Source organism: Trachymyrmex cornetzi, unplaced genomic scaffold, assembly GCF_001594075.2.
Source record: "Trachymyrmex cornetzi isolate Tcor2-1 unplaced genomic scaffold, Tcor1.1 scaffold16, whole genome shotgun sequence".
Taxonomy (NCBI): Eukaryota; Metazoa; Arthropoda; class Insecta; order Hymenoptera; family Formicidae; genus Trachymyrmex; species Trachymyrmex cornetzi.
Window position 1 is genome coordinate 5,757,928 of NW_017296201.1, and position 25,893 is coordinate 5,783,820.

The window sequence follows — 25,893 nt, forward strand, 5'->3', positions numbered from 1 at the left end:
AGACCATTAATGAACCTGAAATTTTCGTCCGAGGTAAACACGAGCGATTTAACTTGTGTAATTTCCCGTTAACATACCAGAGTATATTTTGACAATGCGAGCTACTGGCGGACTTGCGAAGACGCCGTAGCATCGTAATCGTTTACCTTGGCGACCTGAATTATGCAAGTTAGTCTCGACTACTACCCCACGCCAGTAACGTTCGTTCGTTGTGCCGTAATGTGAATTTAACCGGAACTTCGCAGACGATCTAATTAAAGAGTAAAGGACCAAAAGTACTGCTCGTCGCTTGTTTACAGTAGATAGAGATTTATGGCGTGAACAAATTGCGTCTATTTATTTGTATGTATGAAATGTTCAACTTTCGATATACTTAAGATTTAATATTGCGATATCTCGCCAAATAATCGATATAGAGTAAGATTTTTTTTTTTGAAAGGGCAAATTACGCCCTTTAAGATGATATTTATTACCATACTTGTCAATTTTTATTATACGCTAATTTTATTACACGAGAAAACCGCAAATTTCAATTTTGATACCTTAAACATGTCCTTCGAAACTAATCACATCTTTGAGTATTTAAAATTTCAATTAAAATTGATTGAAAATACGTAAAGATTTTATTTTTTAAAACTTTTTTTTAATTTCTTTTTATGTTAATTATTCGTTGAATAATTTAAACATAGATAAAAATTCATCAAAAAATTGTGATTCCCTAATTTCTTTAGCAATATATATACACATATATATGTATATTTACGTATACCATAATTCCATAATTATGGATCTAAACATCATCGTGTTAGCAAGAACTTAGCACTATATAGATAGATGCTGATTAATCCCTAAACACGATTGAGAGACTCTAAACTAAGAAATTGCATAACACGTATACGAACTTAAAAGCGATACATGTTGCAATATCTTTATGAAAAGAATTGCAGCAATAAAGCGACTCTGACGTTGCTTCGAATGTCAGATAATTGATATATAAAGCTCGGTTTAATGTTATCTTTAAAGATTGATCAGTTATCCACGTAGAATGGTAACACTATGCTCTATTTCCGAAAGTTCGATCCCTGTTATCAAAGCTTGAAATATGCACGTACTGAGATTTACTTGCTTTTCTTGAAAATATACCTATAAATCTAAGAGAAAACCTCAAATGGATGGGACAGTAAAAGGCAGCGCAAGTAATATGAGAGTAAACAATGGATCTGTATAACTCCAAATTGATCATAATGGGAGTAAGAGTAGATAAATGAAATTTTGCGTTGGAACTTCTATGACAGATGGTCTCACATTTCCAGAGAAAATATCTTTTAAAATTGAATATCAGACTCTAGTTTCTGTACGCTTTGCTACACTGCCTTACGACAGAAAACGCATTCGTTGTATAGAAGAATAAGAATTCGCAAAGCTTCATCTTCATCTTTTTCCTTTTCTCCTTTTTCTTCGGTCATGAAAGAATGAATTAAAGAGCTATTAGTCACGAAACAAAATGATTCATAGCAGGAATAAGATTACATTGCAGATTTTTTTGCGAAAAACGAAAATAGAAATTGGCGAGAAACCCATTTCTGTAAAAATCGCAAGAGCCGAGAACTTTTATATTCGGTCTGAGTGAAAATTAGAATTTATAAGCGTGGACTGTTTGGCATGCCATTTGGTTCGATTTTCTATCATGAAAGAAGAATCCTGAGAAAAAGAACAAACGGATGTTGTGTTATATCTATTCTTTTAAATTACTGTCGCGCCTTACGACCGGATTGTACAACACGCCGAAATGCATACGCATACAGGATTTTCTGATCCACTTTCTTTGCGAAGTATCGTAAAACCGCGTATCGTACGCTACGTCGGACGCGCGCCTTACTTTGTATCGGCAACATCCAGGATGCTTGGAAGAAGAGAAGGAATGAGAGAAGAAACGTTATCTGCTCCCAGCAACAAAGTTTTCATGCTTCCAGCGTATTTTTCTGTTTAGGTTATATAACCCGACCTTACCCTCAGAACCAAATGTTTCGCGGAGATTACCTGTCAAAATGCGTATTTCCTACCGGCGAGTAAATTTCTTTTCGGAGTAGGCAGCAAAAATATTTTAATATGATAAGATAGTTCTCTTAGAAACTGATAATGAGTGTATTACTTCTCGTCCTGTACATACATTTTTGTCTTTTTAATTTAACGCAAAGCAAAATCCCAGACAACAAAAAGTCCAAGATCAAGACATAAGACATCTCAAAGACGTCTTTAAGACGTCTTTTTAAAAAATAAATGTGTTATATCTCGTTTTCGAACATATGTGCAGTTATCTGGGATGCTATGATTTACAAAAAATTACATAGAATCGGATTATATAAAAAAGATGAACAAATTCTTCTTGGAAGTTATTGTGTAATTATTGTATTATTTAAGATAATTCCTGTTTTTTAATATAATCTGACGAATTTCGCTAATTAATTCCTTGCATAAATATCAGTTGATGCAAACAGAATACTAAATTTTTACAAAATACTAAAAATATTTTTGTTATTTATTTATCGGCAAGTTACGTAAATAATTTTTCATTTTTAATAAACAATATTTTTTATATTAAGCAAACATATACAATAATTTGTTAACATCTTCGGTGATTTATTTATACTGTAAAATAGTGTAAATGAAAAAAACGAACAAACTTGATAAACATCATGATAATGGATATAGCTATAATGAAATAATATTTATTATTTGAATATTTACTATTTGAATATTTTTTTATTACAATAAAGATAAAGAAAGATATAAAATGTGCACAAACTATAGCGCTGTCTTGTTCTTGTTCGACAAAGAATTGTAACTTGTTTCTTAGTTTTTAAGAGAGTGTCTTTTATAATAAAATAAACCGTGAAGTGATAGAAATACAAGTTACGTTTTGGTATTTTATATATTTCTCTTTAGTCAGTTTGAAGCTCATTTTGTCAGACGCTCATTTTGCTTACCTTAGGAAAAAATTAATTATTGCAAAATTGGAAACAGTTATAAACAGTATTATAAAAACTGTTTATACGATCTGATGGAAGACACTTTTTAGTTTGTACTTATGTTTTTAAAGTTTTATTTTTATCTTTTGTTTAAGAAATATTGTTTAAAAACAAAATGGTATGTCAATATCGGTGATTTTCCCACATATCTTTCACTATAAATTACGATACTTATGTATGAATGACAATTTTTATTTCTCGTTTAACTTACATTTATATTTGTTACAGCTAATGTGAAATAATTATATACGAGACTTTCATTCGTATTCAAATAGTTCAATTAAAATACTGATATGATCTGTTACGATTGATACGGCTAATCAAAACAATATATCTTATATTATATAATTAAAGCTTGATAAAACGATAGATATAAATTAAAGCGATATATATATAATGTAAACACTTGATGAACTTGATAAAAATCTAGTCATGTATACGATTGGCAGTATCATTCGAAATTGTGAGCGTAATATCTGTATCGATAATTGTAATCAAAATTATTTTCTTATTGTAAGACCTATATTTTTTAAACACTTAAAAGTAGGAAATTTGATCAATTATGTATTTAACTTGTGTCGATAATTAGATACATTCATACTTTAGATGCAATATTAAAAACTAAAGACCGCAGCACAGATTTTTGCATAACGCATAACGTATAGTGCATAAGCGAATCAACTAATCAGAATCTTTCCTTTCCTCCCATTCCATGAAAAAGAAAAATTTTGATTGGTTGATTTCTTTATGCACTATGCATTATACGTTATGCAAGAGTGTGTGCTGCGGCCTTTAATTACAGAATTATTTTTTATTCCTGCGAGAGAGAGAGAGAGAGAGAGAGAGAGAGAGAAAGGGAGAAAGAAAGAGAGGGATATTACCTAAGCAGAACAACAAGTCATTATGAAATCAAAATAATGTCAAAATGATTTCAAAATGATCATTAAAAGTCAATTTTCAATCATTTCCGATTCATTTTTATGTTATTTTGACGTTATCATGACTTGTTCTGCTCGGGTATATTTACTATCTATTATATTATGCATTATGTTAATTCCTATGAATAAATATGTTCTTTTATAATTAACAACATATTTATTGAGTTATGGAACGTTTGAAAGTCTGGAATGTACCTAATAGTTTTATGAATACAACGAAATAGAATAATGAACGAAAAATATCTAGCTTTGACGTGAATCATATTTTTCGATTACACCGGTTTCGCGCAGTTGGAGAAGCCCAATATGCGGAAATGTGGTTACCTCTTCGTTTGACAGAGCCGTTTAACAGAATTCAGCCAATTACGTTAAACGAGAAGTATCTAACAAGATTTCGAAAGATTTCATATTGTCTCTTTTCTTTCTCAAAACGGTTACTATTTCATATTTCCTAGTTGAACATATGTCCATGGTTCCCAAATTTCACTATGCAATTACAGTATATCTGAAAGAAATGCATAGTAAATCTTTGAAATTTAACATGTCTTCGTAAGTCTTATATAAGAGTTCTTTTTTTACAATGTGTGAAAGTATGAAAGAAATATTTATCTTAGATACTAATACGTGAAAAATAATAACACGTTATATAACATCGTAAATATGTTTATCGCATAAAATTTTGAACTTCGAATTTCCGTTAACATCACACACATATAGATCTTGTTTATTAACCCAAATAGATAAAAAATAGAAGAAAGTTTTCCTTAAATATCAATTTTTATTGATTAAACAAATTGATAATTGAAATTTTATAAATTAACACATATATTTAATCTTATATTATTACATGATAAGATTATAAATCTCGGTCAACCTATATAAATTTAATCTGTTTGAATTAATTAAAATTTGTATTAAGGAAAACTAATTTATTAATTAAAACTAATTAAAAATTCAAAACGGATAGTTTATCGGCCATTAAGATAATAAATATTTTTTGTTAATAATTATTTACTCCGTTAGTAGATGTTGACGGATGTAGCTATTATATAATAAGTTTTTATTTTTGAGGCACTATGTTTTATATCCACACAATTTTTATTTTAATTATTGTCTGTGTAATTTGATACAAATCTGTAATTAATATTGTAATTATATTATTGTTTTATAAATATTATTTTCAAATATAATTTTTTTAAATCATTCGAATATTATACATATATGTTAGCATATGTTATGGATAATGGAAAAACCTAAAAAAGTATTACAATTGCTACTGTTTTTGTATTTAATGTTTATTTAAAAGTTGATAATAAGATATAATTAGATATAATTACGTTTGCACAAATGTGCATTAATCGAAAATAATATGATAGGTGTTTGTGTATATAAAATAAAGAAGTTACACAGTGTGTAGGGGGAGCAAAAGTTAAGAGAACGATTGCTATTTTTAGAAGAATATATAGAGAGAGACTATATAGAGAGAGTGTGGGTACAGCTGATAATACTCAGCGGTCGCTACTGATGCTCAGTCGTCATCGCAATGGCAAGCTACTCATTTGTCAGGGTCGCTTTCAGCTTTATTTTTATTGTCACGCATAGCTTTGCTGACAATAGATTATTATCTTTTCCTGAAGATTTTCTATTTGGTGCTGCTTCATCCGCTTATCAAATAGAAGGAGGTTGGAATGAAGGAGGTATGTAAAGAGTTTCTATTTAAAATTTAATATCTTTTAATTATTGAAGTATTAAGAGATCTTAAGTATACAAATAAGATTTATGGAATATTGTACAGGCGTTTTCATCAATTTTATAATTAATTTATTATGGTGTACTTACACATTTAAAAAGGTAAAGGCGAGAGTGTTTGGGACAAATTTGCGCACGAACATCCAGATTTAATAGTTGACGGTAGCAATGGCGACGTGGCTTGTGATTCCTATCATAAGTATAAAGAAGACGTACAGTTATTAAAGAACATGGGAGTACGTATAAATATATTAAAAACTCCTGACGATGTGTGAAATATATATTGAATATCATAATATTTTATAATAGATTACATAATACATATTTATTATACAATATTTTAATAGTTACAAATCATTACATTTAATCATGTCATAATATTGTAGGTCAACTTTTATCGATTTTCTATCAGTTGGCCACGTGTCTTACCGACTGGTTACGCCAATGTGATTAATCAAGATGGACTCGATTATTACAAAAATCTTACTAACGAATTATTGGCCAATGGTATCGAACCATTTGTTACTTTATTTCATTGGGATCATCCAACTGTCTTTGAAAGCATGGGTGGTTGGACCAATGAAATGATGGTTGATTGGATATCTGATTACGCAAGAATTATATTCAAAGAACTCGGTCCCAAAGTTAAATACTTTATGACTATCAATGAACCTGCCGTTATTTGTAATCAGGGGTACGCTGACAATAGGAAAGCACCAGGTATCTTCTTTATATCTGTTTGTTATTTAACGAGAACTATCTCGCGAAATTTAATAGTCTTTTTAAAATAGAATATGATTTTAGGAAAGAAATTAGGCGCTCCCGGCAAATATCTGTGCATGCATAATATTCTAAAAGCGCACGCTAAGATTTATCATATCTATGACACAGAATTTCGAGACCAGCAAAAAGGTCAAATTGGTATAGTTGTATCTTGTTCAGGCTCATTACCCAAAACTCCTTCTGATACTGAAGCAGTAGATGCATCTTTTCAATTTAATTGCGGATGGGTGGCCCATCCCGTGTTTTCAAAGGATGGTGATTACCCAGAAATTATGAAAAAGCATATAGCTGAAAATAGTAAATTGGATGGTTTTCCGAGATCACTTTTGCCTGAATTTTCACCAGAATGGGTGCAGTATATTAAGTAAGAATATAAACAGAATATAAAATCTTTTGCTCGCACGAATTACAGCGATATAACTCTCAGTAGCCTGTTCTCTGTTTATATTTTGACTTTCTCGAGAGTTTATTTGTATTTTTTATATTAAGTAAGAAATCTGTAACACAAAAATATACGATACCGTTACTATAATTATCTAGCAAACAAGCTAACGTTATTTGTCATCATTTTTACGTCAAAATGATATTAAAGGCGTCATTTTGACGTCACAAGTATAAGGTCAGCTTGTTTGTTGAGCAATTATGAATTAATATCAGATAATATTTCTCAGTTCTTATTATCTCTTTTGTTTTTTAAAGAGGTACATCGGATTTCTTTGCATTAAACCATTATACTTCGAGACTTGTGGAAACAGTACCACGAAAAGAAGGTCACGCGTGGTACGATTATTCTGGTGTAAAAGCAAGCGTGGATCCATCATGGCCAAAAAGTGCTTCGGATTGGCTCAGAGTTAGTTAGCTAGTATAGAAGATGCATATTAATTGCGTGTATCAAATTAGCGGATATCAATTTTCGCGTGCACAAAACTTCTGTTTGTATAGGACTTCCCAGAAATTCATTAATTTGACCCTGATAACGCATCAGGCACAATTAAGTCGTACAGATAGTTTAACTTATTATTATGAATAATTCATTCCGTGAATTATTCATAACTTGTACTCAACGCCATAAATTGGAAATCAGAATCGAGTGTATTTCAGAAAATATGCATATTCGGCTAAATCGAACAGAACTGGTAAAATTATGATCGATTATGGAGAAATTAGTAATTGACTATTGCTAAATGTAATATTACGCTTTACGAAGTAATGAATATTTTGCTTATTATGAATTGAGTTGAATATGTCGTCTTTTTCTTAAATACAATGTAATTAGAAAATTAGTATAATTTTTAAATTGAAAGTAAATTCAATGCGAATAAAATATTATTTAAGTCAATATGCAGAGTGTGCAGAAATGTTATAAATTTTTAAGGTTGTTCCTGTTGGATTTCGAGAGCTTATTAAGAAGATTTCACGTGAATATGATAACCCAACTATCTTTATTACGGAAAATGGTTTCTCTGACAAATGTTGTACTACTGATTATTCAAGAATATCCTACTTGGAGTCTTATATGAAAGAAATGTTAACCGCCATTCAGAAATATGGATGTAACGTGAAAGGATATGCTGTTTGGAGTTTATTAGATAATTATGAATGGCAGAGTGGTTATACGTGAGTTATTATTTCATACGTTTTTATGAGCGCTCTTTAAGAAAAAACACATTTATAAAATTTTGTTCTACAGAGAACGGTTTGGACTGGTATATGTGAACTTTGCGGATCCCAATCGAACGAGAACTCCAAAACGATCAATGAACTGGTTTAAAAATGTCATTAAGACTGGAAAACTTTTGATTGATGAGCAAATCACAGTAAAGATGGTTTGAAATCGTATTTTTAAACGGACATGTTGTTTAGTAGATGAAAATATTACTTGAATAAATATTCCACTATTTGTTTGAAACATTCTTCGACTAACTATTTATACATTTTGTCTGATTCTAAAGGATTTTCCATCACACTTTTCGGTTAGCGTTTGTATTTGGCGCGCTTTAGCTCCGCAGTGCAATTTAGATTGATAGCAGTGTGTACTGAGAGAGCGTGTGGAACTGCGCCTTCGTAGCCAGACAATCACGTTCTACCAGAGAAAGTATATCGTACATAATAAATCTCATGACATTTTTTATTCATCAAGACGAGTTTAATCATTACGAAGCCTATATCCTCCAGTCTCTACCTCAGTCAAACTCAAACAGAACCATTTTATACATATATATATATACTATATATATACGTTACAAATATATCTGTAATAATATATATATTTTATAATATGTGTTTATTTTTATTTTAATTACAGACTTTAAAGTTAATTACAGATTTTCAATACATTAAAATTTTCTTAAAAAGATGCCAATTGAGTATCAAATTATTAAATTGCTAATCAATTTAATTTGTGATATTACTATGGTAATTCAATGCGTTTCTAATTCCGGAAAATCAATTTAGCGCGCAATTCGTGAGACCACAAACGTGGTAAATAAATTCACATAAAATTGTAATTTAAAGCACTCAGGATCTAGCTTTGACCAGTATAGACATTATTTCTTATTTATTGTGTATTTTTATTTGCTCATCTCTGAAAAAAAAAATCACTATTAATAATCTTTAATATACACGACTGTCGTGACATGCGTATTTTTTTCTTTGAATTTTATAAGTAATATTTACATTATTAATTGTAACATTTATATACAATTTGTAATATATATAATTTTGTAAATACTTTTTAAAGTATATCTTAGAGTTACTTAATAATTTTTATATACTTGTGGTAAAAATCAATCTGGAACAAGAATAATTCGTCGTGAGTAAAAGACCAAAAAATCATCATGGATACTAAGGATTAAGATACGATACAAAACTATTATGTCTCAAATATTATTTCATCGAGATGATGTTGTTTACTTACTTTTTACTAAATATAAAAAAAACAATTTTTCTAAAGAATTATCAAATTATTTATCTATTTATTGGCGAATAAATTTTGTCTTTCTGAAACATCAGAACATCATGAAATTCCGTAATAATCGACCATCTGATGGTTTGTGAGTATCGGACATCTTCCATGTAACAGTCATCAAGATCGCTACATAAATTGGAACACATTACGTCATGTTTTTTATCTCTTTGACGATGGTAACTAATGTAAAGCGAGAGGAGGATAATATCTGAAGATGACTCAATATAAGAGCTGAAACATGTAATAATATTTCTAGATTCTATTATGTACGTATTTAACTTTTATTAATAATATTTATACGTTCACATTTTTTTAAAAATCGACTCTTATTTGCTCATTTATCGTTATATTGTTATTGAATTTGTAAGAGTCACCTTAACTATTTTATACTATATCTAGATTATTCAAAATATTTTCAAAATTATTTGTATGTTAAATTATATGCCAAATTGTATAATAAAAATGACGAAATATACATATAGTCATAGTACACGATCATACATATAGTCATAGAAATGATTGAAATGTCACAAGTAATATTTTTTATAATATATATACGAAATAGGTACTGGTTTTCAAAAAGAAGTAATCGCATGCCATTACTCTCGGGAAATATCTTTCACCGTGTTCAAAGCGAAAACCTTGGCAAAGTAACGAGTGCACTTTCAGTGGAACGAAGTAACTCATTATGGCATACAGTTTATTATTTTTATTCACACGCACCTTCTCAATCTACTGAATTTCAGTGGAACGCATTCTGAACGATTTCTGCGATAAGTACAAAAATTTTATATATTATAACAAATTTTTATCTTAAATATTATGAAAAATGTTGTATAAACTGAGCAATCAAAGTAAATTTATTAAATCTAAACAATTGTCAATTTTACTAATCAAATTCATTAAATTATTCGTAAAGTTTTTTATTACTACAATTTCATGTAATTCGTGTAAGTATATTATATATATATATGTATATATATATAAATTATAATATTTTATATTATATATACATATATATATATATAAATATAAAGAGGAAAATATATATTTCTTGTAGCTCAAAATGTGAAACAGTAACCAAAGGACGACGAGTAGCAGGAGGAACGTGTAATAATTCAAGAAAGAATAACGGTCCATCTTCGTTTAATCCGATGCTAGATTTACTCTCTTGCGCTGGATAGATCGTATTGCTAGTAGGTGAGATAAGGCGTTAAACAAAAGCGAGTGGGTCGAGACGGCGAGAGGGTGATGCTGCGAATGCTTTCTGGTGCCTATCTCGTTTATACAGCTTTCTATGCACACCGTCGGCTAATAAAAAAAAGGAGGGACGGAAATAACAGATCGCGCTTCGGCAAGCAGAATCTCGTGTAATTACCCAGGAGCCTCGTTGTACGTGCACTCGTATCACGTTCATCGATGTTCCGTGGAGAACGTACTCAAAGCCCGCTAACGAAAGGCAAGCGCGATACGTAAGAATAAATCTTCGATCGCTGTAGCACTGATTTATTCTTATATATATTATTTGGTATATACGCAATTTATTCGGTATATATGTTATATATTCGGTGTATACGCAATTAAAAAAAAAAAATAATACGTTCTATTAATATTTAAGTTTGTCTTTGTATTTTTATCTCAATGTTTATCTCAATGATATCGATCTCGATGTTAAACGCAGATAACGTTGGCGCCAATATCGAGTGTACATGTTACTAGTAATAACTGAACTGATTCGTCAGCATTCCTAGGCATCTTTGGTTATTCGCTATCGGTTCTGCGGGTGTTAATTGCACCCGCGTGATGTGTATACTGCCCTTCATCCTCATACACAATAATTTACGCATAATTGGTACAATTTGGACAACTCGCAGCACATCAAATTATACCGTGTAAACACACGCGGACCTGTCTGCGTGTGCATAGTCCGTAACTCGATAATTATGTATTCGTATATATTAAACAGGCCGCGCGAGCCGACTCAACGATTTCGACGAAGTACTAAGAGGTGTCTAGACGAGAATATGGATACGCGCCAACAACTAAGGCTGCTTGAAGATCGTTTACATTCTAATGTAAATATTGTATATGCACAATATATGCACGTAGACCGAAAATCCGTGCCTTGGAATCCCATGGGTGAGATTAGCTGCGCGCCGTGCGGAGAGTCGAACAAATTTGTGATGGTGGGACGATACGGAAGTGCCGTTTTCACGATTAATTTTATTGGTTCGGTTAAAATGAACGGTTCAAATGATATTTGATCCCTCGAATGGATTTCAACAAAGGAGAAAATGGCAACGATGAAGGGCTTAGGAGATAGCTTTCCCACAGGGATGACTAATCCGCACAGTTGAGCTTAGCAAACCCACGGATCCAAGCTCAATACACTGCGGACACTCATACATTTACGCATTACGTGTACAAGTACTCTATACAGGGTGACTAAAAATTACATTGTTAAATTTATAGTGTGTCAAATTTAACCTAATTTAAATCACCACTGCTTCTACTAAATATATCATTATTTTATATTAAAATAAAATAGTTAAATTTGACACTATACAGAGTCAAATTTAACCATCGTTTTAATATAAAATAACAATATATTTAATAAGAGCAGTGACGACTTAAGGTTAAAGATACTATAAATTTAACAATGTATAGCAAAGTTTTGTGTTAATAATTTAATTATTACATATTGAAGAAATAAATATGGAGTGTCAGTTATACTTTATTAAATACTAAAAAAAAATATATATATATATATATATATATAGTAATTAATATTCAAAATGGTAAAGTTTGTAGTCAAACTTTTTTATCATCCTGTACATCTATACTCATACGCTTATACATATACTTACATTGGCTAAAATTCATTTTTTCTTGTATCTTTTGCTTTCGTTTCCAAAGGAATAACTAGATCTTATACGAAAGTGTTGGATAGAATTTTTCTATTGATTTTCTCATGTTTAGGAATTGATTTTTTTATATTGAAAAGAAATAACTTGTCTTCGATATGCCTTTTAAATCAGGGAAATAATAAATATACCATTTCACAGTAACAGAATATTTTATGATATATTTTAAATTTATGAGTGCCTTATAAAAGAACACTAAACAGTCGTAAAAGAAATAGTAAAAATATTTTGCGCGTCGATACGAAAACTACAGAAAGATTTTCTTTCTTCCGAGAAGAAAATAATAATGGCTATCTCGCGATAAACGATGTGCTTCCAACGCTACTTTGAAAACAACCGATTTCAGCCATAATGCGTTTAATCATCAAGAAGTACTTCCGCGAATCACTTTCTGTATACGCCACTTACTATCCATTTTTACTCACTTCGTGTCTTCCGACATTCTAGGTTGATAGCACCTCGGTGAGAAATGCGGAAATATCGCGAAAACGTCGAGAAAAGTGACGAGAATAAGAAGCCCTGATTCTCTCTCTCTCTCTCTCTCTCTCTCTCTCTCTCTCTCTCTCTTATTCAGAAATCTTCCACGAGTCCCGAACAATCCAACAGAGTCGGTATGCTACGACGGACTCTCGACTGCAACCGCTTTTGTGCTCCAGGGAATAGTAGAGGAACACCAAGGAAGAGAGGGACCAGTAAGACGTCGTGAGAGACGAATCCGTACAACGATGTCGGCGTAATTGTGTAACTTCGTGGCTGCGACGTACGAAACAATAACTGCTGGCAAATCGCATCAAACAATACCATGGCAGATTGCATCTTCCAACGTGCGACGCGCGTCTCTCCTTTTTTCACGCTGATCTCCTTTGTCCTTGGTCCTCGGGTCGACTTTGCCGTGTCCTCTTAACAAATAACTGTACGCTTCTATCGTTCTACGAAATCGTGATTCTCAAAGGCTACCGCCTTTGGTAAATCGCGGGAGAAAGGAGCGCGGAAAAGGTGGCGGATAAAACACGTTATCGGGTACAAAAACGATTACGCCTCTTGACGCGCGAGTTTCGTACAGGAAAGAGAGGAAGCGCAAAAGGACGCTCGATGAAGAGAAAATGTCCTTTTCTATCACTTTTTGATAATCTCCCGGGAATGTCGTCCTTATGATAAAAAGAAGTCTCTCCGATAATGGAACAAGACGGAAAAAAAGGCTATACTGAAAAAAAAACTTTATATACATTTTCATTATTCGCAACATTATTGTGTTTTACAAGTGTAATGTTGGATATATAGTTTAAATTATTATGAAAAAACTCAACAGATATTTTTCATTCATATATTTTAAGTAATTTTTGTTGTTACTTGTGACATAATTTCTTTTTACTTATTTTATTTTTACACTTTTGTATGTTACAGTTTTTACAAATACTTGAATAATTTATTACAATATTTGGCTGAGTTTTGTTTACTTTATATTTATATATTAATTTTATTTTGGTATTATTATGTTCCAATGTAATATTAGTTTGTACATTTTATAAAAGTTCATGAAAAGGTAAATTAATTCTCCTTTTCTCTCTCTTGTTTTCTCATATTGCACACATTCACACACAAAAATTATTGATGGATTGTATAGAGTATAGATTATAAAAGATTTCTTTAAAATTCTAAAATACAAGAGAAAATTCAATTTAAAAAATGATTTTTTATTTTGCACTTTATAATACAGTATATAACTTTACCAATATACTACGAATAAATGAAGCTTCATAAGTCATCAGAGCAACAGATTATATTATTTTTCAAATTCACATATAATAATAGTATTATGCGAATATATAGCACAATGTAGTTTTTAGAAAATATGCTACAAATATTGCTCATTATTTTTTACGAATATAGAAAAAATATTAAAAACATTAAACTAACTAAAGTGTAGAATATGTGTATAGCTACTTACGTCATTTTTATGTTTAGATATCTTTTTAAGTATAATTAATGCAAATATGATATGACCTTAATATTCTATTAATAATAAAAAATTTTATGCAAATTATTATACATATATGAATAAGTATTTAATATATACACATACATAAATACTAATAATGATAAAAATTAAATGTATGTAAAATAATATCTAAAATTTATTATACGTACTGTCCATTTTTACCTTATTTACGAATTATCTTATATCGTATGTAGGATGCAATTGTTTTATACAATTTATATATCATAATGTACTGTGTGCTTATAATGTAAAAAATATTTGTCAAACGTTTACAGATAGTGAAATATAATATGTTACGATATATTATATATTATAATAAAATAAAATATATGTTTATAGTAAAGATATATAATTTAGTTGTAAATATAATATATTTGCTTAATGACATTTTCAAGTTAATCCCAGAAAAAAAGGAAGGAAAAAGTATTCTGTACATTATCTATTTTGAAGTAAACCAATGTGTAATAACCCTTCGTACACAAAATATATCCTATTAAAAAAATTATTACAATCCACTGTCTCTCTCGCTCCCTTTAATTATGCATTTACATCGCTCTTCCATTATAACTGTCCTGTGCATTGTTATATGAAAATCAGACAGGCAGGGACTTTCCACTACGACAATATAATTATTTAGCAAGCATGAATTACGTTTCAACGAACAATTATTGATGACAGTGTGTGATATAAATTTAAAACTGCGCGATCCGATTGCGGCAATTTCGTAACGTTACCGAACGTGGTGAACGATGAATAATAATTTATTACATCTTCTGTAATTTTTAATATTTTCTTGAAGTTTATAGATTATTTTTAATATAACTGATTAATATTTAAAATTCTTTATCTAAAAATTTATAATTGTTGGAAACAGTCTACGACTATTTATAGACATATAAACATTAAAATTTCATACTTGATCTATAAAATATTTGTATGAAATAAAAACATTTAAATAATTTTCTAATATTTCAATTTTTTATCAATATAATTATATATATCAAAAGTTAATTAATCTTTTCCTTGGTTGTTACTGTTATTTTTGTAAGATTAAATATGATTTTTAACAATTTATAAATAACTATAACTGATTAAAATTTAAAATTCTTTATCTAAAAATTTATAATTGTTGGAAACAGTCTACGACTATTTATAGACATATAAACATTAAAATTTCATACTTGATCTATAAAATATTTGTATGAAATAAAAACATTTAAATAATTTTCTAATATTTCAATTTTTTATCAATATAATTATATATATCAAAAGTTAATTAATCTTTTCCTTGGTTGTTACTGTTATTTTTGTAAGATTAAATATGATTTTTAACAATTTATAAATAACTATTAATATGCAAATTAACGTTACAAATATGATAATTGATAAAATTGCTATGACGTCCATTTCGTGTTTTTGATACCAAGGATCATAAGCAATACTGGTACGAAGATGAGAAGCACCCTTATGACGAATGACGAATTCAATCCACCAAATTACGTGTTCCAAAAGATCATAAGGCTTATCTTCATTAACTTCTTTAACTTTGAGCATTCTCTTTTTATATCTAGAAAACAGTAATAATGTATGTTATATAAAAATTATTTAACAATTAATACATATTATATGAAAGAAAATGTACTATTTTACAATTGCATTTTGATTGTAATTATATAGATAATAAATTTTGTATAATATATGAAATAATGTTGAATAACAATTAGATAGCTTATTAAATATTATTTAATATTAGTTATCGATTAAATTAGGTTTAATATCTATGAAAATAATTAATGGCGTGACACCAGAGATTGTTATGAAAAAATCAGTACCCTTCGTCATATAAAATATCAATTATAGATGCGTTCAGATTTTCTCTCGATAGTTCCATGATATTTAAACGTTTTGCAACTCCTAAAGATACCATTTTCTTAACTTGAGCGTACTGATCAGCTAGAACTGGTAATCCTAAGAGTGGTACTGTATAATAAACAGCTTCTTCTGTGCTTTGAAGACCACCTTGATATATGAATAATTTAATATTTGGATGAGCTGTAAAACGAAAAGTAGAATTTGCTAATGAAAAGATATGTAAACATATAGTTTTATTAGTCTGAATGAATTATGACACTACATAGATTTACCGAGAATGCTCTGTTGAGGAAACCATTTAGCAATATAGACATTGTCTGGTTTATTTGGTAATTCGCTGTCATGTTTCCACAGAATTTTGTATGGCAAGCTTGCAAATACATCTCGAAATATGCTTTGCACATGCTTCGGTAATGATGACATTCGAACATTTGTGCCTAAACTCACATAGATAAATCCATTCGGTGCATCTGTTATAAATTTCTTCAAATTCTGAAATATGATAATCATGTTATTTATACGTTGTATTCGAAAAAAAAAATATATATATATAGATATATAGAAATGGAAACCGAATTTTAATTATAAGCGAATAAAAAATGTAATTTGTTAAACAATAAAGTTTCAATAATATATGGTTTAAATGCAATGATTACTTCTGGTAAAACCATGAGTTTTTTTGAAATATGAAAATTTCCAAATGGCAAAACATTTGGTGTATGCGGTCTAACAAATGAAAGAATTTCTTGTTGATTCTGGAAAACAAAACTTATATTTCTTTCTATATCACATATGTCCGGTATATTTTTTCCAAGATATTTTTCTGCTATGGCTTGCTGCTCAGAGTAAAAATGATTTAATGTACGATATATGTGGTACCATAAACGAATAAAATTCTTAATTCTTTGCCACAATGACAGATTAAAATCAGCACTATCTTCCATTTCCCAACTCGAAGGATGTGATGGCAAAACAGGTGCACCGAGTAGATAATATGCACTATTATACAATCCAAATGTTGATACACCTGTAAATAAATATTATAGATATATAATAGATAATACAATAAATTTTTTGAATAATTAATTTAAACAAGGTGTGTTCGGGTTTAGAAAATTAAAAATAAAGGTAATATTATAATATCATTAAAAAGCTGTACATATACTGGAGAAGTAATTAAGCTAACAATTTGTTTACATATAATACAATTGTTATTTTTTCAGATTATAATAGTATACAGTGATGCAAGAAGAATACGAACTAAATTCAACATTAAATCAAATGAATAACGATACACTATATTTTTCTAATTAATTTTACCAACATAAAACTTGTATAGAATGTTAGTTACGAAGTTTATGTACACCGAGAGAAATGTTTCGTATGAATAACCGAAGTTTTATTACTGATGGAAAAACTGTTTGTTGGTATTTGTGACTGATTAAACTGTTGGTTACCACGCCAATATTAATTCATTGATTTACTAAATAAACTAATAATTTAACGAAACAAAACTGTTTTATAATATAATATATAATGTTTACAGATTTTTTATGGTTAAAAATAGAATATTTTATTATCGAAACAAAACAATTACATAAAAATAATATATATATATATACATATATATATATATATATATATCACTCTCTACAGAGTGAAATTATGTTAGGCGTTTTAACTTTCCTGCCTTTATAAAGATATGCATTTAGACCGTTTGGTTATTAATTATCCTGAAAAAAAATGGTTGTCGCTATGTTCGGCCAAGATATGACGAGAAATGTACGAAACTGGTTTCTATGGTGCGTTCCGTTTTATGCGTATAATGCATCATTTTATCCTTGCTATAATTTATCGAATATTAAAAATTAGTAAAACTGCAGAAAAGGAGAGCAAACATGTGTTGTCAACATTATGATCCTGAGCAACCTGCAACAAGTTTTAACCGTCGCTTATTCGTTAAAAAATTATTAACAAAAAAATTAATTCGAAAAAATAACATATATATAATATTAAAAACTATCTTGTACCCTTCCTTGCTTACGTAATGACTTTCCACGCGAAGCAATTCCCACCCAACCTCCCCCTGCTTGGGGGCATATGACTTCCACGCGAAGCGACTTCCACCCCACCTGTCCCCCTGCTTGGGAAGCGCACGTCTTCCACGCGAAGTGACTCCCACCCCATCTCCCCCACTGTTTGAGGGCGTACGACTTCCATGCGAAACGTGGAGGTAGGATGGGAGTCATTTTGCGTGGAAGTCGTGCGCCTCCAAGCAGAGGAGAAGTGGGATGAGAGTCGCTTCGCGTGGAAGTTGTGCGCCCCCAAGCAGGGGGGAAGTGGGGTGGAAGCTGCTTTGCGTGGAGGTCGTGCGCCCCTAAGCAAAAATAAAACGTTATTTTTTCAAACTTGTTTTTTAATAACTTTTTAACGAATAACGAGCGACGGCTAAAACTTTTTAGTGGTTGCTCAGGGTCGTGACCTTGACAGCATATGTCAAGATCAAGGTCATCGTCGGTTGCTCCCCTTTCCTGCAATTTTAGCTAAAAATTAATTAAAATGAAATAATATATCATATGTATCATGCGTGAAACGGAACGCACTCTAAACTTTAATGCCCATATTTATAGTCGGGCTTTACGAATTATTTTATTGGCTACTGAGCATCTAAAGATTTTAAAAAAGCTTTAAATATAAGATCTGACTATGAATACGGACATATTATCGCTTTATACAGGTAGAATCTTTTTTATGAGAAGACACAACATATATGTATGCAATCTCTATTAAACATTCTTCACTCTATCATAATAGACCATTTTATTGAAATTATAAAAAAAAATTTCTTTTATAATTGCAAACTAATTTTTTTATTGTTATTTACAAAATGTGAGTAACTAAATAAAATTGTACTGTTAAATAATAAAGTTTACCAAATTTTGCTTATGTTACAAGAAATATTATATTTTAATAAAATTGTACTTGTGACTAATTCTCTTTTTTTGTTACAATTACACTGAAAAAAAATTAGCTAAATCTGAGTAAATATTTCTTGAATAGTGCTAAGTTAACATTTATTTAGAACAAATAAATATTTATTCAATAAAATATAATGATACTTAAATCAAATTAATGGTTCTTGTATTAAATAATTTTTTTTTCAGTGTACTATAACAATTATTATTAATTTTTCCTCAGTAAGTTTATAAAAATGAAGATAAAAAACATTCCAAATTTGAAAGTTGAAGTAATCTCTACTCTCTTTGATATTTTCACTAAAATAAAATAAATTTTTAATAAAACATTTATAACAATTTTATATACATCATTATTCTTACCTATAAGAGGTGCATTAAATCTATGCGCTAAGGCATATAAGCCGGGTGATTTTATGGTTTCTGCAATTACTAGGTCGAATTTTGTATCACTATCCAGTTCATACATCTTACGTACTTCCGGATGCTTATAAATGTTTTCTGTCATTTCATTACATACAGACCATAATTGTTCTCTTACTGTACTTAGCCACGTATAGGTCTCAATATTTTTGATGAAATCTAGTCTTGAAAGTATATTGTAATGGGATTTGAAGTTGATTTCTGTCAAATTGGTCAAACTGGGATCATTCATCGGATCAGTTGTTAGGACGACGATTTCGTGCCCTCTCCGGATCAAAGCGGTCCATAATGGTCGATAAGGAATACTGTGACTGTAAGATGGTATTGTAATAATCGCCAAGATCCTTGCAGTTTCTATCGGTGTGGCAATGTATACAAAACACGCTATCCAAAATGTAATTTCAGCAACCGGTTTCATTTTACTGTCAATAATAAGTAAAACTTACAATTAATACAAACTTAATTTTCATTAGAAACAACTTAACAAAATATTTTCTTTTATTTATATAATCGTCCTATTTTTTATTTGTTTAAAGTTTAAAACCAATGTGTAGAGTGCGCTTTTATTGATAAATGCATGCATTTGGTACATAATTTACATTAAATATACTATAGAATCATAGAAATAAATGCGCGCATTTATTGACAACAATTAAATGTATAAGTCTATAAATAGGGATTTATACATTTATTTATATGCATATAATAAATAAATAATCTGTACAATATGAAATAGTTTATTATGTCTAGGTGCTGAGTAATGTTACGTCTTCAAAAATGCTTATTGGATCTATAGCAAATACATAAATTAATTTTTCCCCCAAATTAGTAAAATAATTAATAATACAATTAATAAAACCATAAAATATGTATTACAGGCAATAGGAGTCGACGCTGGTTATCAATTAGCGCAATTTTTCTTAATACTAAAAATATAAACCTTAACTTTGAACGTTTCCACTCATGGTTTGAGTCTTCATCAGCAATCTTTCTCCCTAGCGCAACGGTTGGAGTATTGCATGACAAAATGATATCTCCAACGTTTTTTCCTCTCAAAAATTGAACCGTTTACTGTCTTGTGAGGTAAGTCACATACTCACAAAGCTGAGTGGCAATGAGAACTCAAGTTCACACTCTTCTACACTGTACAATGAATCTTTCTTATGCAATATTTTGTAACTCGTTAATATATTATAAATTATCGTCAAATTTTTTAAAATAACTTCGAAAACAATACTTGTCTTGTCATTTCGACAGTCGGTTAATAATCAATAATACAAATTTGTTTCTCACCAAATGTATCGCAATTGACACGTGCCAGGTATATTTGTATAACTGCGCATACGCAAATAAATTTGAACTGACAACATACAAGTATACTTGTGACAACGGATGATCAAAATAAAGTTTCGAAAACACAAATTATTATATCAGAGCCACGCACCAAAAAACAATAAATTATAAATACATATGTTTATTCAATCATACGTTTCGACCTATCTCAGGTCATCCTCAGTGCTTACATGAAAATTATTGAATGTCTATCATAATTAAAGTCAAACTTTATGAATAATGTCTCATTACTATCTAACAGACTTATAGAAACAATTCAATTTACAATTCGCAAATATGAAACGCGCGCAAAAATATATTACAAATATTTAACCAATAATTGATGCATGTAACAATTTGTAAGACTTAAAATGTAAAATTCTGTCGCAACTGTGTAGCTGAATTTTTAAGAAATTATCTATTATGTCTTCCAAAGTAAGTAATTTTTAAGAGAGTGTAACTTTGTTAAAAATTACAATATTGACTGTGACAAACTGTGAAAACTCATGTATTAGATGAACCAAAACTGTGGAGATTCATTTCTTTCAGTCTTCGTCGCAAGAAAGTGAAATCTGGATATTTCTTGTTGCGCGATAACACGGAATAATAATTTGTAGTAGAGTTTACTAGTGCAATTCCAGCAAAAGCATATTAATTAATAATTATAACTAAAAAAATCGAGTCTTTAATAAAATTTTAAAATAGTAATAATAGTTTGTATGAAATTAATTACAAATAATAATAATAAAAATTATATTAGACCATACATATGAAAACAAAAAATTGTTTGCATTACATTAACCAAACTTATATGTTATTTCTTCGACGCGACAGAGAACTTTAAAATTATTGATATGATGTGTATTTAATATGATATATACATATATCTAACAAAGAGAAAAAGATAGAATGACAAAGTATACAATATCTCGTAAGAAAGTTACGAAATAAAAATAAATGTTTTTTACTTACAGATTTTATTTGATTAAAGAATCAATTTGATAAAACATTAAAATCAGTAGTTTTAAGGTAAACTTATTTACAAAAAAAGTACGCTCCTTGTAATTCGTTGACCAGTACCAAGATAATAACAAGTCAGTACTGTTCTTAAATATAATTTTTTAAATTATCGTCGCTTTTAAATTTCTACGTAGATTATTTTAATTTCGAATCAATCTTATCGTACTCCCCTCTTCTAAAACGTTTAAAAATGTATGAGCTACACGTCACACGTCAATAATGTTAGAATATTTATCGTATTCAGATGCATTAGAACGAGAACGTCATTAACTAATTTTTTTTTTAATACGATATTTTTAATTGCCGTCATATATCGAATATATATTGTATCGAATCGAGGATATATGATGGATATGAAGCAGGAATAGAGTCCGATAAAGATAGAGTAAAAAAAGAAATAAAGTTATACTCGAATTATAATTATATATAATTAATTATAATTATAATATAATAACAAATTTGCACGTATATGATGAGAGATATCTTGATAGTACTATTACATTAAATATATATACATACGAAAGTGTTGGATATACAATACCGCAAATTTTTTAAATGAAACAATAATGGACGAGCGACGAGAGAAAAAAAGAGAAAAAATGAGGGCGTATCTTTGATTGAGGGACGCTACTGATGCCTCTCGTAAGCGCTCGAAGTAATGAGTAGTCAGCCGCTAAAAGCCGCTCATAATTTTCTCAACTATTTTCGCCTCATTTTTTACAGAAATGTGATCCTTGATTCTCCAACTAATTTCACCTCTCTCTTGTGAAAGGAGTCACAAATTTTACAAATTCTACGGCTGAGGCTGATACAAAGGATCACTTTGTCGGACTCTCTTGCTATTCGTCAGAATCGTAGAGCAGGGAAGATCGAATCAGGAAATCAGATCGGAGAATTAATTATAAACGCTTCCGTATATATTCTATCCGTGCACATATGCGTAAGTAATTATTGTCGAAACAATAAGATATATGAAAAGATGTTTTAAGTAAAAGTTTTCTATATGCTTTATGATTGTACAGGGTGAGAAAATAATTTCGTCCATTTCGAATATCTCCGCTATTTTTAGAAATATGAAAATATTGTAATTACAAAAGCTGTACAGTATCAAGGGGATCATAATATATGCTGGTAATAATTTTTCCAGATGGAAGCGCTTCGGAGATTTCAAGATCACCTTCATTTTTTTAAATAGCATGCTGTACTTTTTTAACCTTAGTGTAATAGCGGGTATTTAGACGATTTTAACGACCTATAATAAAAGGTCATTCGTCATTAAATAAAGAAGTAAAACAATGATTCTTACGTCACAAGAAGTGCTCGAAGTGATGTCCGTTTACATCAATGCAACGCTGCAATCGTTGAATTTCTGAAGCACGTACACTTCATAACATTTCCAGACTAATTGTTGCACATGCTGCAATAATTCGTTGCTTTATATTATATTTTCCGGTATGGCCGGCACTTCAAATGGGTCGTTACTCATGTCAAATTGTAGATCTGTTTAGAACAAAATCCAATTGGAATTTTCCCGGGATCTCCTACAGGGCCTTTAAAAGTTGCATTTAACTGGATTGTAAAGCTTCCTGTTTTATTACATTTCCATTCGGTGAAAAATCTCCATATTCGATGTACGGATTGCAAAAGTATTATTACTTAAATTAAAGTACTCACAAACAGGACCTCAGCTGCACTGGATTTCATGAGAAAATCGAAAAAAAGTTTAAAATTCGTTAAAAATTCACTTACTTCTGGCTCGTACAGTTGTCACCTCAGATATATATTTGCTTGATATAAGAGTTTTAGAGTCCATCTTGATAAGCGTGCAGCTGAGACCACATTATTGAAACGAACAATACCGAGTTTGTATATAGAACTAAGACTGAAAGTCTAGAATAGAAATATTTCCACCGAATAGAAAATACGTGTATACAGGTGCTTTGCGAAGACTGGGACTGTCAACAGAGCCGAAATTCCGTGTAGCAGTAGTTGCGTGGTCTTGCGATAGATGGTGCTGGCATATGTTAGATAGACAGATGTATACGTTTGAGTAAGACAGAATGATATATATTATATAATGTAATGTAAAAACTAAATCAAAGATGTTACAAGTTTTGCGATAGATGGTGCTGGCATATGTTAGATAGACAGATGTATACCTTTGAGTAAGACAGAATGATATATATTATATAATGTAATGTAAAAACTAAATCAAAGATGTTACCGCTATTATCGAATTTGGAATTGAAAAAGTCTGTACTATTGACCTTGATCGAGTTGGGTAATAGGTTTAGCATCCCCTTAAAAACATTTATAATCTAGTTAAATGCAACTTTTAAAGGCCCTGTAGGAAGTCCCGGGAAAATTTCAATTGGATCTTGTTCTGAGTGGACAGACCTATAATTTAAGGGGAGTAATGACCCATTTGAACGTTTGGAACTTTGCTGAAATCAACCTTGAACTTGAAAGTTATTTTTTCACATTAATCGGGCTGTATATTTCTTAAGGCGTACATCGTAGAGCTAAATGAATTATTGCATCGTGTTCATCTACCAAAAAACATACAATACCACATTAAAAATCTGGTTTAAACCATTTTTGTATCAAATCAAACATGTACTAAGAAAAATCAAAACTTCGATTTAAGAATCGTTCACTAGCGACCTCTAAATCTTAATATTTTTTGATAAAAATTTAGGGTGGTTCTTTTAGCATAAAATGGAAGCTTTTGAGCTGAGAGACTGATTAAAAAAAATATTTTCTTTTTTCCTTCACAGTCTAATGTAGGTATATATATGTATTTGGATTATATAAATATTAAAAAAATGTTTTAAAAATAAATACTGTCAAGACATAGTCATAATAAGACAAGATACAATGAATGACTAAACGAAAATATTTTTAGTGTGGCAAAGTTAAAGATTGTTTATAATAAAGCGTATTTACCTATTACAAATAATCTTTAATTTTGTCATACTAAAAATATTTTTCGCTCAGTCACTCATTGTATGTTAAAAAAGAATATTTTCTTAAACTTTTCTATCGCTACATGACTTCGAGTCATGATCAATCCGTGTTTGGGTGAAAAGTGAAATTCGCTTGAAACCGATGATATACATTCCGCGTATATATTCGATGGACCGTGACAGATTGTAAAAACTCGCTGAATAGATGAACCGAAACTGTGGAGGTTCAGTTCTTTCATTCTTCGTCATTTTTATTTTTCAACGTGCCTATTTCTCTATCTGACCACACGGACCAAGTCTTGTTTTTCTTTTCATCACAAGAAAGTGAAATCTGACTGTTTCTTGTTGCTATAACACGGAACAATAGTTTGTAATAAAGTTTAGTATCGCAATTCCAGCAAAAGCATGTTAATTAAAGATAATTATAACTGAAAAAAATTCAAGTCTTTAATAAAATTGTAAAATGATAGTAGTTTGTATGAAATTAATTATATCACATTAACCAAACTTATTATGTATTTTTTTGATAGATAGACTTTAAAATTATTAATATGATATATATTGATATGTTATATATCTTACAAAGAGAAAGAAATAAAATAATAAAGTATACAATATCTTGAATAAGAAAGTTACGAAAATAAATGTTCTTAGTTAGAGTTTTTATTTGGTGAAAAAATCGACTTGATAAAACATTAAAATTAGTAGCTCTAAGATAAAAATTTATTTTATAAGATATGTTCCTCGTATTCATCGATAATAACAAGTTAATACTGTTTTTGAATACAATTCTTAAAATAATCGTCACTTTCATATTTCTACGTAGATCAATAACTTCAAATCTTATATACTTCCCTCTTCTAAAGCGTTTAAAAATGTATGATCTACATATTACTCATCAAGAATACTTTATCA

The 25,893-nt window shown here is 29.8% G+C and overlaps 2 protein-coding genes across 4 annotated transcripts; one reads left to right on the top strand and one right to left on the bottom strand.

Annotated features, from left to right (window-relative positions):
* The first annotated feature begins 5,470 nt into the window (after positions 1–5,470).
* LOC108758865 (myrosinase 1) lies at positions 5,471–8,638 on the top strand. The gene is made up of 7 exons (XM_018504057.1): positions 5,471–5,664; positions 5,819–5,952; positions 6,103–6,436; positions 6,521–6,863; positions 7,199–7,349; positions 7,875–8,116; positions 8,190–8,638. Exons 1-7 carry the CDS (start codon positions 5,511–5,513, stop codon positions 8,329–8,331), a joined length of 1,500 nt encoding a protein of 499 aa, XP_018359559.1. The 5' UTR covers positions 5,471–5,510; the 3' UTR covers positions 8,332–8,638.
* A 7,024-nt stretch (positions 8,639–15,662) lies between these two features.
* On the bottom strand, positions 15,663–23,364 carry LOC108758665 (UDP-glucuronosyltransferase 2B17-like). 3 transcript variants are annotated; one of them, XM_018503718.1, is made up of 6 exons: positions 23,319–23,364; positions 19,601–20,082; positions 16,919–17,289; positions 16,535–16,754; positions 16,223–16,442; positions 15,663–15,957 (listed from the first exon to the last, which is right to left on the bottom strand). In XM_018503718.1, exons 2-6 carry the CDS (start codon positions 20,076–20,078, stop codon positions 15,663–15,665), a joined length of 1,584 nt encoding a protein of 527 aa, XP_018359220.1. In that variant the 5' UTR covers positions 20,079–20,082; positions 23,319–23,364. The 3 variants fall into 3 exon arrangements, with proteins under 3 accessions (XP_018359220.1, XP_018359218.1, XP_018359219.1); XM_018503716.1 differs by lacking the exon at positions 23,319–23,364 and adding an exon at positions 21,965–22,078; XM_018503717.1 differs by lacking the exon at positions 23,319–23,364 and adding an exon at positions 20,601–20,627.
* Between the last annotated feature and the right edge of the window lie 2,529 nt (positions 23,365–25,893).